Source organism: Saimiri boliviensis, chromosome 15 (assembly GCF_048565385.1).
Source record: "Saimiri boliviensis isolate mSaiBol1 chromosome 15, mSaiBol1.pri, whole genome shotgun sequence".
Classification (NCBI taxonomy): Eukaryota; Metazoa; Chordata; class Mammalia; order Primates; family Cebidae; genus Saimiri; species Saimiri boliviensis.
In genome coordinates, this window is record NC_133463.1 from 88615949 (window position 1) to 88633859 (window position 17911).

General features: G+C 39.5%; 1 protein-coding gene across 28 annotated transcripts in view; it reads right to left on the minus strand.

The window, feature by feature from the left end:
- Nucleotides 1-17911, minus strand: part of PTK2 (protein tyrosine kinase 2) — a 353655-nt gene that overhangs the window by 80858 nt on the left and 254886 nt on the right. For all 28 annotated transcript variants that reach the window (XM_074387211.1, XM_039464853.2, XM_039464846.2 and 25 more), the window contains 4 exons: nucleotides 12634-12734; nucleotides 10991-11106; nucleotides 9868-9968; nucleotides 5722-5811 (listed from right to left, as the gene is read on the minus strand). In XM_074387211.1, coding sequence (XP_074243312.1) covers nucleotides 5722-5811; nucleotides 9868-9968; nucleotides 10991-11106; nucleotides 12634-12734 — 408 coding nt within the window. The remainder of the gene's footprint in view (nucleotides 1-5721; nucleotides 5812-9867; nucleotides 9969-10990; nucleotides 11107-12633; nucleotides 12735-17911) is intronic.

Below are 17911 nucleotides of genomic sequence, written 5' to 3' on the forward strand. Positions count from 1 at the left end.
GAAAATATATTATTCTCAGTACCACATTGCCCTTAATCTAAAATTGACCACATAATTGGAAGTAAATAACTCCTCAGCAAATGCAAAAGAACAGAAATCATAACAAACAGTCTCTCAGACCACAGTGCAATCAAACTAGAACTCAGGATTAAGAAACTCACTCAAAACCGCACAACTATGTAGAAACTGAACAACCTGCTACTGAATGACTACTGGATAAATGATGAAATGAAGGTAGAAGTAAAGATGTTCTTCAAAACCAATGAGAATCAAGATACAACATACCAGAATCTCTGGGACACATTTAAAGTAGTGTCTAGAGGGAAATTTACAGCACTAAGTGCCCACATGAGAAACGGGGAAAGATCTAAAATCGACACCCTAATGTTACAATTAAAAGAACTATAGGAGCAAGACCAAACAAATTCAAAAGCTAGCAGAAGTTAAGAAATAACTAGGGTCAGAGAAGAACCGAAGAAGACAGAGACACAAAAAACCCTTTAAAAAAATCAATAGGCCGGGCGCGGTGGCTCAAGCCTGTAATCCCAGCACTTTGGGAGGCCGAGGCGGGTGGATCACGAGGTTGAGAGATCGAGACCATCCTGGTCAACATGGTGAAACCCCGTCTCTACTAAAAATACAAAAAAATTAGCTGGGCATGGTGGTGCGTGCCTGTAATCCCAGCTACTGAGGAGGCTGAGGCAGGATAATTGCTTGAACCCAGGAGGCGGAGGTTGTGGTGAGCCGAGATCGCGCCATTGCACTCCAGCCTGGGTAACAAGAGCGAAACTCCGTCTCAAAAAAAAAAAAAAAAAAAAAAAAAATCAATAAATTCAGAAGCTGTTTTTTTGTAAAGATCAACAAAATCATAGACCACTAGCCAGACTAATGAAAAGAGAGAAGAATCAAATAGATGCAACAAAAAAATGATAAATGGGATATCACCACTGATCCCACAGAAATACAAACTACCATCAGAGATTACTACAAACACCTCTATGCACATACACCAGTAAATCTAGAAGAAATGGACAAATTCCTGGACACTTACACCCTCTGAAGACTAAACCAGGAAGAGCTGAATTCCTGAATAGACCAATAAGAAGGTCTGAAATTGAGGCAGCAATTAATAGCCTACCAACCAAAAAAGAGTGCAGGACCAGATGGGTTCACAGCCTAATTCTACCAGAGGTACATTCCAAACAATACAAAAAGAGGAAATCCTCCCTAACTCATTTTATGAGACCAGTATCATCCTGATACCAAAACCTGGCAAGGACACAACTAAAAAAGAAAATTTCAGGCCAATATCCATGATAAACATTGATGCGAAAATCCTCAGTAAAATACTGGCAAACCAAGTCCAACAGCACATCGAAAAGTTTATCCATCACAATCAAGTCTGGCTTCACCCCTGGAATGCAAGGCTGGCTCAACATATGCAAATCTATTAAGGATTAATCCATCACATAAATAGAACCAAAGACAAAAACCACGATTATTTCAACAGATGCAGAGAAGGCCTTTGACAAAATTCAACAGCCCTTTATGATAAAAACTCTCAATAAACTATCAATGGAACATATCTCAAAATAATAAGAGCTATTTATGACAAACCCACAGCCAGTATCATACTGAATGGGCAAAACTGGAAGCATTTCCTTTGAAAACTGGCACAAGTCAAGGCTGCCCTCTCTCACCACTCCTATTCAACACAGTATTGGAAGTTCTGGCCAGGGCAATCAGGCAAGGAAAAGAAATAAAGGGTATTCAATTAGAAAAAGAGGAATTAAAATTGTCTGTATTTGCAGATGACATGACGGTATACTGAGAAAACCCCATCGTCTCAGTCCAAAATCTCCTTAAGCAACTTCAGCAAAGTCTCAGGATACAAAATCAATGTGCAAAAATCATAAGCATTCCTATACACCAATAACAGACAGAGAGCCAAATCATGAGTGAACTCCCATTCACAATTGTTACAAAGAGAATAAAATACTTAGGAATACAACTTATAAGGGATGTGAAGGACCTCTTCAAGGAGAACTACAAATCACTGCTCAAGGAAATAAGAGAGGACACAAACTGATTTAAAAAACATTCCATGCTCATGGTTAGGAAGAATCGGTATCGTGAAAATGGCCATATTGCCTGAAGTAATTTATAGATTCAATGCTATCCCCATCAAGCTACCATTGACTTTCTTCACAGAATTGCAAAAAATACCTTAAACTTCATATGGAACCAAAAAGGGCCCACATAGCCAAGACAAAGCAAACACACACCCACCCACCCAAAGCTGGAGGCATCATGCTACCTGACTTCTAACTATACTATAAGGCTACAATAATCAAAACAGCATGGTACTGGGACCAAAACAGATATATAGACCACTGGAACAGAACAGAGGCCTCAGAAGTAATGCCACACATCTACAACCATCTGATCTTTGAATGTTCTGACAAAAACAAGCAATGGGGAAAGGATTCCTTATTTAATAAATGGTGTTTGGAAAATTGCCTAGCAATATGCAAGAAAGCTGAAACTGAATCCCTTCCTTACACCTTATACAAAAATTAACTCGAGATGGATTAAAGACTTAAACATATGACCCGACACCATAAAAACCGTAGAAGAAAATCTAGGCAACACTATTCAGGACACAGGCATAGGCAAGGACCTCATGACTAAGACACCAAAACAATGGCAATAAAAGCCAAAATAGACAAATTGGGTCTAATTAAACCAAAGAGCTTCTGTACAGCAAAAGAAACAATCATTAGGGTGAACTGTCAATCAACAGAATGGGGAAAAATTTTTGCAAGCTACCCATCTGACCAAGGGCTAATATCCAGAATCTACAAAGAATTTAAACACATGCAAGAAAAAAACAAAGAACCCTATCAAAAAGTGGGCAAAGGATATGAACAGACACTTCTCAAGAGAAGACATTTACGCAGTCAACAAACACATGAAAAAAAGCTGATCATCACTGGTCATTAGAAAAATGGAAATCAAAAACACAATGAGATATCATCTCACACCACTTAGAATGGCGATCATTAAAAAATCAGGAGACAAAACAGATGCTGGAGAGGATGTAGAAAAAAATAGGAATGCTTTAACACTGTTGGTGGGAGTGTCAATCTTCAACTATTGTGGAAGACAGTGTGGCAATTCCTCAAGAATCTAGAACTAGAAATACCATTTGACCCAGCAATCCTATTACTGGGTATATATCCAAAGGGTTATAAATCTTTGTATTATAAAGACACATGCACACATATGTTTATTGCAGCACTGTTACAATAGCAAAGACTTGGAACCAACCCAATTGCCCATCAAAGATAGATTGGATAAAGCAAATGTGGCACATATACACCATGGAATACAATGTAACCAAAAAAAATGGGTTCATGTCCTTTGCAGGGACATGGATGAAGCTGGAAACCACCATTCTCAACAAAGAACAGAAAACCAAACACTGCATATTATCACTCATAAGTGGGTGCTGAACAACCAGAACACATGGACACAGACAGGGAACATCACACACCAGGGCCTGTCAGGGATGGTGGGGGGCAGGGGAGGGATAATATTAGGAGAAATACCTAATGTAGATGATGGGGGGATGGATGCAGCTAACCACCATGGCATGTGTATACCTATGTAACAAACCTGCACATTCTACACACGTACCCCAGAACTTAAAGAACAACAACAAAAAAAGAATTCACAGAAAAAAAAAAAATCCAAGAATTTCAATGTAAAGAGTATCTGACAAAAACAATGCCTTAGTGCTGCTTTTCTCACCAGAAGTTATAACGATATTATCAATAGTAGCAACACTGCTGATTATTTCTTGAGAACTTAATGTGTTCCTGGCACATCTTCAAAATATTTTACAAATATTATCTTTTCTTTGAGACAAAGTCTTCCTTAACAGCTCACTGCAGCCTCCACTTCCCAGGTTCAAACAAATCTCCCACCTCACTCTCCCAAGTAGCTGGGTCTACAGCATGAGCCACTCAAGTCAGCTAATTTTTGTATTTTTTGTAGAGATGGGGTCTTGCTATGTTGCCCAGGCTGGTCTCAAACTCTGGGTAAAAGTGATCCTCCCTCCTTGGCCTCCCAAACAACTAGGATTACTGGCATGATCCACCGTGCCCAGCCTTATCTTAATCCTCACAATAACCTTATGTTTCTTTAAATACTGCATTTTACCACATTTGACATATATCACATCCACTGATTATAGAAAACATCATTAGTTTATATGACTGAAAAAGGGAGAATGTTAACAACTAAACTAGGATACAATTCTTTCTTCCCTCTTAGAATTTTTATTTTATTCTTACCAAAAGAGCATTTAAAAAACCATTGAGACATTATAGCAACAAAACAAAGTCCACAGGAGTGCAAGCCAGGACAACTACATTACAAAATACCCCCAATTATTACCAATTGTAAAATGCCATTGATTTTAAGATACATTCCAGTTCCAGAAAAGTTAATATGTAAAAAAATAGGCATCTTAGAAGTTCTGAAACATGAAATTTGTCCGAAAGGGTAAGTTACTTGCTTTGTGGATCACACAGCTAATAATCAAGGCCTTGGGATCTGAACCCACGTCAATTAGACTTCAGAGCTTTTTCTAATCATGTCATGCCATATCCTGTTTCATTTGAAAGCTCTTTTCTTTACCTAGCTATCTATTAGGGCACTAAATGGTGATTAAGAATCAACAGTAAGTAAATAGAAGAAAATAAGAACACATACTTGATCAAGTTATTGTTACAGGAGAAAAAAAGGTACATAATCTTAACAGGGCATTTCCTCCAGAGTAGTTTCTAATTTAGCAGAGATAATATGTGCACTAGTCTATTCACAGGACCAACATGAGTGTTATGACAATGAGAAAATCTGTGTAGGGAATGGACAGAAAGGAGAAGGAAGGCTTCAAGGACATTTAAAGTGGCCCTTGAGGGTTAGGTAGGATTTCAACTGGAGGAGAAGGTATAGGGATAAGGCATTCTGGGTAGAAGGAATAATACCAAGAAAAAAGGAGAGCGGAGTGGAGGGAAGTGCCATTCATGTTGAAAACAGTGAATAACTTTAAAATCTGAATAAAGTAGTTTAAGTAAGTAGCAAAGAATACATGACTGCCACACTTCAAAACCAGCTAGGAGGAACTGCAATAACCACAGAACAGGAGAATAACAACCTTAAAGTAGGTGGGAAGGAACAAATGAAGACATCAAAAAAGTAGAAGCTACAGAAGACAAAGGATCAAACTTTAAAGTCTTGAAATAGGGGTCAGGAAGGAGGTTAGATCCCAGAATAAAGGGGTAAGATAGAATTTTAGATACTCAGGGTTGAGGGACCAGGTGTTTACTGTTTAACATCATTTACATGAAAGAAATGAATGAGATGGCAAAGGGAGAGACAGAAGAGAAAGAAGGAAACAGACAAAATATCCCCCTGTCAGGAAATAAGAGACAGCAAAGGGGAACAAAAAGAAGAGTGATGGAAGGAGCTGGCCAATCAGAACCAATGGACCCTTATAGAAGGTGCGCCCAGAAGCTGATGCACAGCAGATGTCAGACTATTGTCAAATGAATTAAAAGGAGTCTGATGAGGAGATGGTCAGGTTATAATGTTTATTTTGTGCAACATATGAAATATAATTTTAAAGAATACAAAACTTTTAGAAATACTCACCAAACATCCATACGTCACTAGCTGAGGTAAAACGTCGAAAATTGATTGACTCTGGAGCCATCCATTTAATAGGCAATTTTCCTTTGGAAGCTAGAAGATTAATTTTAGAAAAGAAAATTTCCTGTTATCTGCTTAAGAATCTAACAGAGCTAGCTGAGATTTTCAGTATCAAAGGGAAAACCCTTAACTATTTGACCCCTTGGAACTTCCATTTCTGAGGCAGAACTGCTTTTGATTTCCTGGATGTTTTGAGGTCACTTAGGGGTGAGGAATGGTTTGATGGTAGATAAATAAAACACTAATATCCCTCCCTCTACAAAGAGGGAGAGAACAGGGAGAGAGAGCAAACCCCGGTTTACCAGAGGTATTAGCGTGCAGCTCCGTTACCTAAGATTCCACAATTAACAGAAGAGGTCCTTATCTGTAGGTTAGAACACTTGCTATACACATGTCCTATTAATAATAAACATATATAGTCAACCCTCACTGGTGATAGTTATGTTTTACAAAGTTGTTGCAAACACAAAACCCCTGCTCTCAGGAGAAATATGTACATACATATTCTTATCTCACATAGATTACAATTTTAACTCATAAAACAACTCATTCTGGTAGGTTCTATTTCCTTTAGAAAAGGAAGCTCCGATGTGTTAAGTGACTTGCCCAAGGCTGCCCCACTAACAGGTGCCAAAGTTGGGATTCAAACCCCTCCAACCATCAGTGCCTGAGCTGTTGGCTCTACTCTGTGTTGTCCCCTGCTAGCCCTGACCATGTCTTCCCTCCTCTGACTGAGAAAGGAGGGAGACTGCAGCCTTGCTGGACTTCAGCTGGATATGTGCATATTAGGGAACACTCAATTTTTCTGTTGCTCTGTGCATGTCCTCAAATGTATGAAAGCATCTTGAGTGTTGATTTGGGGAATTACAAACATAAGTTAGATATCTAAGTGAATGCACTAATGCAGACTCCACAAATGGTCAGGCATGTGAAGAGCAGGAAGGAGCAAGGGATGAGAAGGACTTCTCCAGGGAAGCCTGAAATCAGCTCTCTTTTCAGGCCTAAAAGTTTTCTTTGTGCCACAAAGGAAAACCACTCAAAACCTTAATAAACATTTCCTCAACTGCTGAGTTCTCAAGATGAGCAATCCAGAATTCTTTTCTTCAAGGAATTCTCATTCTAAAAAACATACAGAAGTATACTCAAATTTGGTACAAGGTGTAACAGAGATAGCTAATACATGCCATATGCCCTGAAAGTGGAGAGGAAACAGTGACTGAGAGAGTGGCCAAGGAAGGCTGCAGGGAGAGGATGTAAGAGCAGAAGGGGTTGCTCAAGGGAGCAGGGCACAGGAACAGCACCCTGATTCAGAAGAGCATGAAGCATGAGCAGCTGGCTCTGCTAGCATGTCAAAGGTCTGGACTTTCTTCTGAAAGCAATGAGTTGCCTCTGAAGATGATCAGAATTCCTAGAAAGAGGAGCATTTTGAAGAATCGCTAACCTTTTGGAGTTTGTACTTATTTCTATAGCCTAACAGAATGTGTACTTATTAACCTTTCTAAGATGGTATTTGTGTGAAATTTCAACTGCCTGTTTAAAATGCTGTTCAAATGACATGAAAATTTGGACATCATACTATTGGGAATTTAGTTCTTTATTGGAATTCTAGGACTTGGACCAATTAAGATTGAAGCTGGATATAAAATGTATTTAGAAATAGTGGAAAATTGACTTAGTCTTTTTTAAGTTAAATGACTAAATAATTAAAATGAATAAACAACCAATTTTCTTTTCATGTATCAAAGGATCATTGCTAAAATAGTGACAGACAGCTAGGCACAGTGGCTCATGTCTGTAATCCTAGCACTTTGGGAGGCCAAGGTGGGAGGATCGCTTGAGCCCATGAGTTCAAGACCAACCTGGGCAACAAAGTGAGACCTCATCTCTACAAAAAAATTAAAAATTAGCTGGGCATGGTGACGTGTGCCTACAGTCCCAGCTACAAAGGAGGCTGAGGCAGGAGAATGATGAGCCCAGGGAGGTTGAGGTTGCAATGACTTGTACTCATATCACTGCACTCCAGCCTGGGTGACAGAATAAGATCCTGTGTTTAAAAAAAATTTAATTTGGCCAGGCGCGGTGGCTCATGCCTGTAATCCCAGCACTTTGGGGGGCCGAGGTGGGGGTGGATCACGAGGTCAAGAGATCGAGACCATCCTGGTCAACATGGTGAAACCCCGTCTCTACTAAAAACACAAAAAATTAGCAGGGCATGGTGACGTGTGCCTGTAATCCCAGCTACTCAGGAGGCTGAGGCAGGAGAATTGCCTGAACCCAGGAGGCGGAGGTTGCGGTGAGCCAAGATCGCGCCATTGCACTGTAGCCTGGGTAACGAGCGAAACTCCGTCTCAAAAAAAAAAAAAAAATTAATTTACAAAATTAAAAATGAATTTTAAAATAAAGTAGTGACAGGCAATAATATACAGAAGATATATGGAAAGAGAATAGTTATGAAATTAAAATAAGAGACTAGATTTGCATGTAAAAATCTGGGCTCATTTGGCTGCAATATAAAAATCAAATACACTGAGAAAGAATCTGGCCTGTGTAAAATGATCATCATAATTAGTAGTATGAATAGCACAATATGGATTTATCTAAGTCTTAGCTAAAGTTCTAGGAATATGAAAATATTATTCAGAAAAACAGTTCAGTATCCTTTGAAGAACCAATTCAATGTGATTCCAAGATTGGCAAAATTAAAGACAACTTACATGAGCTAGATTTCAGTTAAAAAAGCGAATGGAGGCTAAGCACAATGGTTCCTGCTTTACAGCATTTTGGGAGGCAGAGGCAGCAGAATCGCTTCAGCTCAGGAGTTTGATCAAAGACTAGCCTAGGCAACATGGCAAAACCCATCTCTACAAAAAATTAGCCAGGCATGGTGGCACATGCCTGTAGTACCAGCTACTTCGGAGGCTAACAGGGAAGGAAGGCTTGAACAGTGAGCTGTGTTTGTGCCACTGCATTCCAGCCTGAGTGACAATGTGAGACCTTGTCTCAAAACAAGCAAACAAAAATCCCACCAAACTAATGAAATCAAAGTTGCCGAAGTTAGCAGCCTCCATATTTTTAAGTCAGGTCCCCTTCACTGAGACAATCCATACGACCAGCTGCACCTGATGTAAGATGATGATGTGCCTACTGATTGAAAGACATTTGAGCTAATTCAAATTTCTGGCTATTACAAATACAACTGCAATGAACATTTGAGTATGGTTTTGTGTACAAGTTTTTGTTTCTTTAGAAGAAATATCCAGATGTGCAATTCCTGGGTCCTATGATACTTGTATGCTTAAGTTGTAAAGAATTTGCCAAACTCTCTTCCAGAATGCCTCTACCATTTTACATTACCACCAGCAATTTAGTTTCTCTGCCTCTTCACCAGCATATTCTTTATTTTAACAAACTGACAGGTCTGTATTGCAATCTCATTGTGTTCTTAATTTGCATTTTCCTAATGGAGACAGATGTTCAACATCTGCATCTTCACATGCTTATGTGCAATCCATATATCCTCTTCACTAAAATGTCTCTTCCCGGTTTTTGCCCATTTCTAAGTGCATTCTTTGTGTCTTTTTTTTACTAAGTTTTAAGAGTTCCTTTTATATTCTTGATATTAGCTCTCTGTCAGATATGTGGTTGGCATGCATCTTCTACTCTGTAGCTTCTCTTTTCATGCTTTTAACAGGGTCTCTGGCAGAAAAAATATTTGTAATTTTTATGAGGTTCAGTTTATCAACTTTTTCCTTTTATGCATCCTTGTTTTTGGTGTCAAGTCTAAAGATCCCTGGGGCCTAGCCCTACATGCCAAATATTTACTCTTATGTGTTTTTTTCCTAAAAGTTTAATTTTTGTAATTAAGTCTATGGTCCATTCTGATTTAATCTGAAATGGGACTTAGAGGTCTATTTTCTTCCTAAGGATATTCAACTGCTCCAGCACCATTATTGAGAAGGCTGTTGCTTCCTCCATTCAGTTAATTTTATATCTCTGTCAAAAATCAGGGGAGCATATTAGAACATACTGTTTTTAGCAGTATGTTAAAGATTCCAAGCCTATTTCTTAGGTACTGCTCTGATTTCTTACCTTTGTAGTAAGTACTATCTTCCATATATCGGGATAATCCAAAGTCTCCTAATTTTACACAATCATTTGAGGACACTAGAACATTCCGAGCAGCAATGTCCCTGGATAAAGAAGAATTTAAGACAATAAGACTTAACATAAGAAAAACAAATGTACAAGCTCATATATAAAAACATACCAATAGGCACTTTGAAAGACAGCTTATATACAATGCAGGCAGATTACATGATATTTATTAAAAGATATATATCATAAATCTAATATATATACACACATGCACACAAAAATTTACTTCATATATATTATTTTTGCCAGATATTTACCAATTAATACAATTATTTTGAAAGATGGCAAAGTAATATTCTAAAAGAATGAAAATCCTTATTACTGGTTCATAAAATCGTATTAGCAACTACATTAACTGACAGACCAAGTGACATACAACTGGGGTCTAATAACACTGCCATTCCTAAAGAGATACCATTAAATAAAAGTTGCCTTCTGAAAACTTGTATATGATTTTGCTGATGCAGTTTATTTTTTTAGAGTCTTAGTTTTTGTTTATTTTTTTCTCTTTTTTTGGATGAAGTTTGTTTTAATGTCGGATAACAAAACACCAACTCGATATAATACTTGTCAAACGTATTTTAAGGGCCTTTACTTCCATTTAGAGACCTAAGGCTATAAACAAATTCTCCAGAATGCCAACAGATGTCACTCACAAGGCAGTGGTATCCTGTAAAGTTCCAGGACGATATTTGTTTTAGAGGTCACTGCCACATGTTCACTGCTCTGCTGCTAAGTACAGGTTCTCAATAATGTTTACGTATGGAATAAATTACCTAAAAGTATCACAATATGTTTTAAACTCCATGTGTGTAAAAATCCTTTAAACTGTGTATGAACATACCATGGCAATTCACTCTGGTAGGACATAATGCAGCATTACTTGCCAGTAACTGTGTACAGTAGATTCCAAAGGTACACAAAGAATACAATGTTGGAGAATTGGTATAAAATGGTACCAAAGGGGTCCCTGGGACTAAAAGGGTCCAAATGGGTCCCTGTTTCGTGACCACTACTTTTCAGAAGGCAACTTAACAGCTTTATAATTGTATCTTACCTGTGTACAAATCTTTTGCTCTCTAGATATGCAAGAGCTGTGCTAAGCTGATAGGCATACAGGATCAAAGATGCTAGATCCAAACTGTATTTCCTTACTTGCAAAAATGACCTCAGCTTTTGGAACAATGGCCAAAAGAAGAAGAAAAAAAAGAATTAGCTTAGTGATTAGTGAATCGAAATCAAAAGCAAAAAAGCTACATTCAACAATAATGCTGTTTCCAATGCATTTTTAATAATATTAGAATGGCTTCAAGTCTCTTCTAATAAAGCATAATGAATGAAACATGTAAACCCTGGATTCAGATTTAATTTTTATTTGAAATCCTATCATAAAATTAAAATCTTTTTGACTACAAATTTATTTAAAAATATAGAAAGATATGCTACAAGGGAATGAATAAAAGCACAGTAAAACTTACTGCTAAATAATAATAATTAGAAGAAAAAATATCTAGTTACTATTCAAACAAGGCTAATCCACAGTCAATTTATCTTCAGTTCAAAGCTTACTGTGGTTCTGAAAAGGTGAGAGGATAGTGTAATGAGCAGAAAGCAGAGGCAAGAAGGAATCTCCCCGCTTTTATTTCCTTCCCCATGAAGTTTTGGATGCAGAAGTGCAGAACAGTCATGTTGGGTATTAATCGGACTGGGCTTACTAGTTTTTTTGCTACCATTGACACCATTAATAGAGGTAAATGGTGCTACAAGGCTACCACTGACACCATTAATAGAGGTAAATGCTAACATGGCAAAGAAAGGCAGACACATTTTAATATTCTAATTCTAAATAACCAATTGATTAAGAGAGAAATATTTGGCCATATATTTTGAGCCAGAAGAATTAGCAAACTCTCCAAAAGCAAAAGCAGAAAAGTACCATGAACAAAAAATTATGCACTATGTACTCCATTTGATTTGGAAATATAAGGTAGAGGAGGAAGAGATGTTCAGCAGATGAACTCACACAGCGCTCCCCCCACTCAGAGTTTGATTCAGCAGGCCTGGGGTGGGGCACAATTATCTGTTTAATGAGTTTCCAAGTGCTGATGATGCACTGATTTGTTTCTGTATTCTAGAGAAAGGGAGAGCTATTCACTTGGTTACTAACATTTTTAAACGAAACTATGGCTGGGTGTGGTGGCTCACACCTATAATCCCAACACTCTTTGAGGCCAAGGCAGGAGGATCACTTGAGCCTAGAAGCTCAAGACCAGCCTAGGCAACATAATGAAACCCTAACTCTATAAATAATTAAAAAATTAGCCGGGTTGGGTGGCATGCACCAGTAGTCCCAGCAACTTGGAAGGTTGAGGTGAGAGGATCGCTTGAGCCCAGGAGGTCGAGGCTGTAATGAGCTGTGATTGTGCTACTACACTCCAGCCTGGGTAACAGAGCAAAACATTGTCTTTCAAAGCAAAGATGCCACAAAGAGAATTCCCAAAAAGATTACTGCATAAGGGGAAGCTTTGGGAATTTATGAAGATATTTATACCCATATTCTCTGAACCAAAACCATAATGACACACATTCTAAATCAGAACTCTCCTGAAAATCCAAGATATAAACTGTTTATATTTCCCTTTCTTAAGCAAAAGATTTCAAACACTGAGTACAGAAGGTAAAGTTTGGGGATCACAGTACCTCTCCAAGTGTGCATAGCTCCATGATTATCCAGACAGGATTCTCTGTGATGACTCCAATTAGCTTCACAATATGAGGGTGGTCAAATTGACGCATTGTTACTAGGGAAGAAAGTTCTCCATAGTTATTCTTTTGAAAAGTCTTTCAGCTTTTCTGAGGGCTAATTCAATTAAGACACGAGGCTGGCAATGGGGGAATTTTAAACTCAGTTCCATAGGTCAGTTCAGCTCACAAATGGGCATAAATTGGCACAACAAGTTATGTCCTACTATTGAGGTTTAAGATAACCACTGTTAAGAAAAACCCTTCTCCTTCTGCACATGTTGGGGGGTGGGAGCCCGGGGCAGGCGGGAAAGAAGAAGAAAGAAGAAAGAGGAGGGGGAGGAGGGAAAGGGGGAAACAGAGGGGGAGGAGGGGAAAGAGAGGAGGAGGGGAAAATGGAGGAAGGGGGGAAATGGAGGAGGGTGCGGGAAATGGAGGAGGAGGGGAAAACAGAGAGGGAAGGAAGAGGGGATGAAGGAAGGAGGAGGAGGCAGAGAAGAAGAAAGACCTTTTTTCCCACCCTAAAGACAGATCTGACCTTGGGATAGCTTTCTAGGTTTTCTACAAATCTGGTAGGTAGGAGTGTGTAATTCATTACTAGGCAACCACCTTTATGGTAAAAATCACTCCTGACTGGCAAATTGCTGGGGGAGGAGGTAAAATGGGACTAAAAATACCTGGTAAAAGCTACAGCTAGGAGCTGCCCTGAGTGTGTGGACTATGGTAACTGGGTGTGTTTCCTGAAAGGCCCTGGAAGCCATACCCCACGGGGAACTCACAAAAGATTTTCCAACTTTGACATAAAAGGTTGGTTCCTGCATCCACCACTGTGGTCTTGTCTTCTTAAATTTAACTGGTTGCTTTCAGGGCCCTAAAAAAGACTGTTTTGGCTGGGCCTGGTGGCTCATGCCTGTAATCCCAGCACTTTGGGAGGCTGAGGTGGGCAGAACACCTGAGGCCAGGAGTTTGAGACCAGCCTGGCCAACATGGTGAAGTCACGTCTTTACTAAAAATACAAAATTAGGGGGGTGTGGTGGCGCACGCCTGTAATCCCAGCTACTCAGGAGGCTGAGGCAGGAGAATCACTTGAGACCTGGAGGCAGATGCTATACTGAGCAGGGACTGTGCCACTGCACTTCAGCCTGGGCAATAGACTGTGACTCCATCTCAAACAAACATACAAACAAAACAAGAACAACAACAACAAAAACCACAAAAAAACTGTTTACAGGACAGCCATGAGGACTTTCACATGAGAGAAATGCCAGCTGCTACCTTTCTGGCATACTTTGTTTCTGGTCCTATATTACTCTCAGGAGAATCTGATGCCAAATGTGGCCTATGGCAGTAACATGAGTTTGACTGCCTAATGGAGCCAAGATGTCCAACAGGGCACTGCATACATACGTCTATCTCTATCCGGGGACATGTATGTTAAGGTGTATGCATTTATATTTTCTTTTTTTTTTTTTTTTTTGAGACAGAGTTTCGCTCTTGTTACCCAGGCTGGAGTGCAATGGCGCGATCTCGGCTCACCGTGACCTCCGCCTCCTGGGTTCAGGCAATTCTCCTGCCTCAGCCTCCTGAGTAGCTGGGATTACAGGCACACGCCACCATGCCCAGCTAATGTTTTGTATTTTTACAAAACATTAGTAGAGATGGGGTTTCACCATGTTGACCAGGATGGTCTCCATCTCTTGACCTCGTGATCCACCTGCCTCGGCCTCCCAAAGTGCTGGGATTACAGGCTTTAGCCACCGCGCCCGGCCACATTTATACTTTCTAATATCAGGGCTAAGAAGGTTACTTGCACAGTATATTGGGATTAGTAAGACACAGGACAGACTTCACAGAATTACAGCATCTCAAAACTGTAAGTGATTTTAAAGGTGACCTGGTGCGGTGGCTCCAAAAACACCTGATTTCACAGACTATAAAAATGAGGAAAAAAAATTTATGATGCCAAGCAAGGAAATTAGAATAATAGAAGTAATTTCAAAAATATGATCAATATGTAATATTGTCAACATGTTATAGACTAGCTGGTATTGACCACTGTGAAAAAATTGTGAATGACTTTGAAATGGATCAAAAAATATCAGGGGATGTTCTGTCTATTCACTTACGTATTTTACAAGTTTCCCTCATATTCCAAAAACAGGACCTGGTAGTGTTTTTAAACAAACACCACCAACAAAAACCCAAATAATATAAATACGCAGCACATAATCCAAAACATATAATTAAATCTCACCTTGTCAGATTCAGTTCATTGCTTATACTGTGATATTTTTGGATAAACATTAAGGCACTCAGAATATTTACTATAATTATACTTTCGATTTACTATAAATAACTATTTATTATAACTTTTGGTTTTATGTTATTCTCATGTATAATTATCAAGCCTTTCATATTTCCTCAGAAGTAATTATTAGAAATACAAAACAGCACAAAGCTAAGAGAATCTTGCGGCCACTAGGAAACTCTATCCAAACTGAACTAAAAATAAACATGTAGAATAGTTTTATCTGGTTATTTACTCATCTGGGGCAGAAAACTAAGGCCCAGGGGCTGCCAACTGCTTTTATAAATTAAATTTTACTGGAATATATTCTTGCTCATTTTTTTTCTGTCCTGTCATCTGTGGATGTTTCACAGTACAAGGACAGAGGTGAATACTTGGGACAGAGGCTGTATGGTCTGAAGAACCTAAAATATGTACTATGTGGCCCTTTACACAAAAAGTTGAACAATTCCTGATCAAGGCCATATTTTCTATCTTATATATAGTCTGGTAAAGCCCTACAGAAGTTTAGATACACTACATCTATCACATTTCCCTGAAAAAACTGTTGAGTAACCCTCTCAAAGAAGAAAACAGCGTTAGTTCAACACACACACACACACACACACACACACACACACACACACAAACTGATTTTTGTAATGACAGTTTCAAAGTCCTACAAAATCAGAACACAGTAACTGTTCAGAATTTTAAGAAAAGACAACCAATTTTTAAAATCTGCATTTTTGAAAATATAAAACCCACAAGAATACCAGCAAAGGTAAGGCAGACATGGTGTTGGGTGATGACGACTGATGTGGTCTGTTCTCTTGGCCTAGGTGCTCTGCAGAAATGAACTGCCAAGACAGGAGTCATTGGCCAGGCCTTCTCTTGCACTCAAGTCAAAGGCGCAGGAACAGGATTAAGGACGTTTTGAGACTTAACGTAGTCACCACATGGTTTACTCTATGACTATTAATTTATTGGACTGTTAGATGGTAAATATTTATTCAAATGGAAAGCAGAACGCATTCATTTGATGCACACATCATGTGGGACGCCAGAATGACAAACATCTACCGGGTGTTCTCTAGGTGTCAAGCATTGTGCAGGGCACTGAATATGGAGTGGTGAGCAAAACAAACATGGTTCTTATCCCCACTGAGCTTAAGGCCTAGAGGAAGAGAGGAAGAGACAGACAATAATCATTTGTAAACAATGTAGCTTTAATTAGGAATCCTTAGGAAGAAAAAGAACATAGTCCTGTGTAACAAAGAATACCAAAGGGGAGGCTTTAAATAGGGTGGTGAGAAAAAAGGTTCTCTATTGGAGGTAATGTTTAAGCTGGTGCCTGAAGCATGAGATGAGGCAAGCCACAGGAAAGGAGGAAGAGAAACATCACAGCTTGAGGGCAGGTAAGAAAGAGCTGGATGTGTACAAGATCCTCACTCTTTAAGCGCTTACATTTGGGAAAGAAGACCTGTTCATGCAGAGCTCATTCAAGGTAGCTTCTTCACCAAGAGTCAGAGGAATGGAGGTGGAGAAAATGATTTCTAAGGGCCAGGCAGTGGCTCACACCTGTAATCCCAGCTCTCTGTGAGGCCAAGGCAGGCAGAGCCTAGGACTTTAGAACAGCCTGGAAAACAGCAAAAACCCGTCTTTCCAAAAAAAAAAAAAAAAAAAAAATTAGCCAGATGTGGTGGTGCACACCTGTTGTACCATCTATTTGCAGGCCTGAGATGGGAGGATCCCTCGCGTCTGGGAGGTGACACAGAGAGATTCGAAAAAGACCCTGCCTCAAAAAACAAGTTAACTGCTGCTAGCTAAAACCACCTGGGAAGAGTCCTTTTCTGAGGTTTCTTCTTGAGTGATGGTTTTGTTTAGTGTTTTTGTAGTCAGGGTCTCATTCAATCACTCAGGCTGGAGTGCAACGGCACGATCTTAGCTCACTGTAACACGGGCCTCCTAGGCTCAAGAGCTCCTCCCACCTCAGCCTCCTAAGTAGCTGGGACTACAGGCATGAGTCACCATGTGCAGCTAATTTTTTTTAATTTTTAATTTTTTTTATAGAGACAGGGTTTCACCATGTTGCCCAGGCTGGTCTCAAGCAATTCTCTTACCTTGGCCTCCCAAAGTATTGGGATTACAAGTGTGAGCCACTGTACCCAGCCTCTTTTTTTTTGGGTGATTTATTCATGTTTTGTTTTGTTTTTTGAGAAAGACTCTTGCTCTACTGCCCAGGCTGGAGTGCAGTGGCGCAATCTCAATTTCAGCTCACTGCAACCCCTCCCCCTGAGTTTCAAGCAATTCTACTGCCTCAGTCTTCTGAGAAGCTGGGACTACAGGTGTGTGCTATCATGTCCAGCTGATTTTTTGTATTTTTAGTAAAGACGGTGTCACCACGTTGGCCAAACTGGCCTCAAGCTCCTGACCTCAGGTGATCTGTCTGCCTTGGCCTCCCAATACAGGTGTGAGCCCCCACACTCGGCCTGGGTGATTTGTTCTGATTTTGTAGCAGGATAAGGGGAATGGTCATAGAGCCCTATTCCTTCATTAGTCTATGAGCTCCATCAGGGCAGGGACTGTGTGTGTCGTGCTCACCTCTGCATTCCCAGGGTCTGGGCAGCATCAAGATTAGGATTACTTAAATATCTGCACCAATTCCAGGGCAGAGATGTGTAATGGCATAAGTACCAAAGTATAAAGGAAATGTACATCCATCTACATTTACACATAAAACATAATTTACCTGGAAAAATCTGTAGACAGGTGCTTGTACAAATTTAGACATTAATTTGCAAGGCAAAATAATAAACGTAGTTGTCTCCTTAGAGTCAAAACATTATTTTTCTTATTTCTTATTTCTTTTTTTTTTTTAAACGGAGTTTCTGCTCTTGTTACCCAGGCTGGAGTGCAATGGCGCGATCTCGGCTCACCGCAACCTCC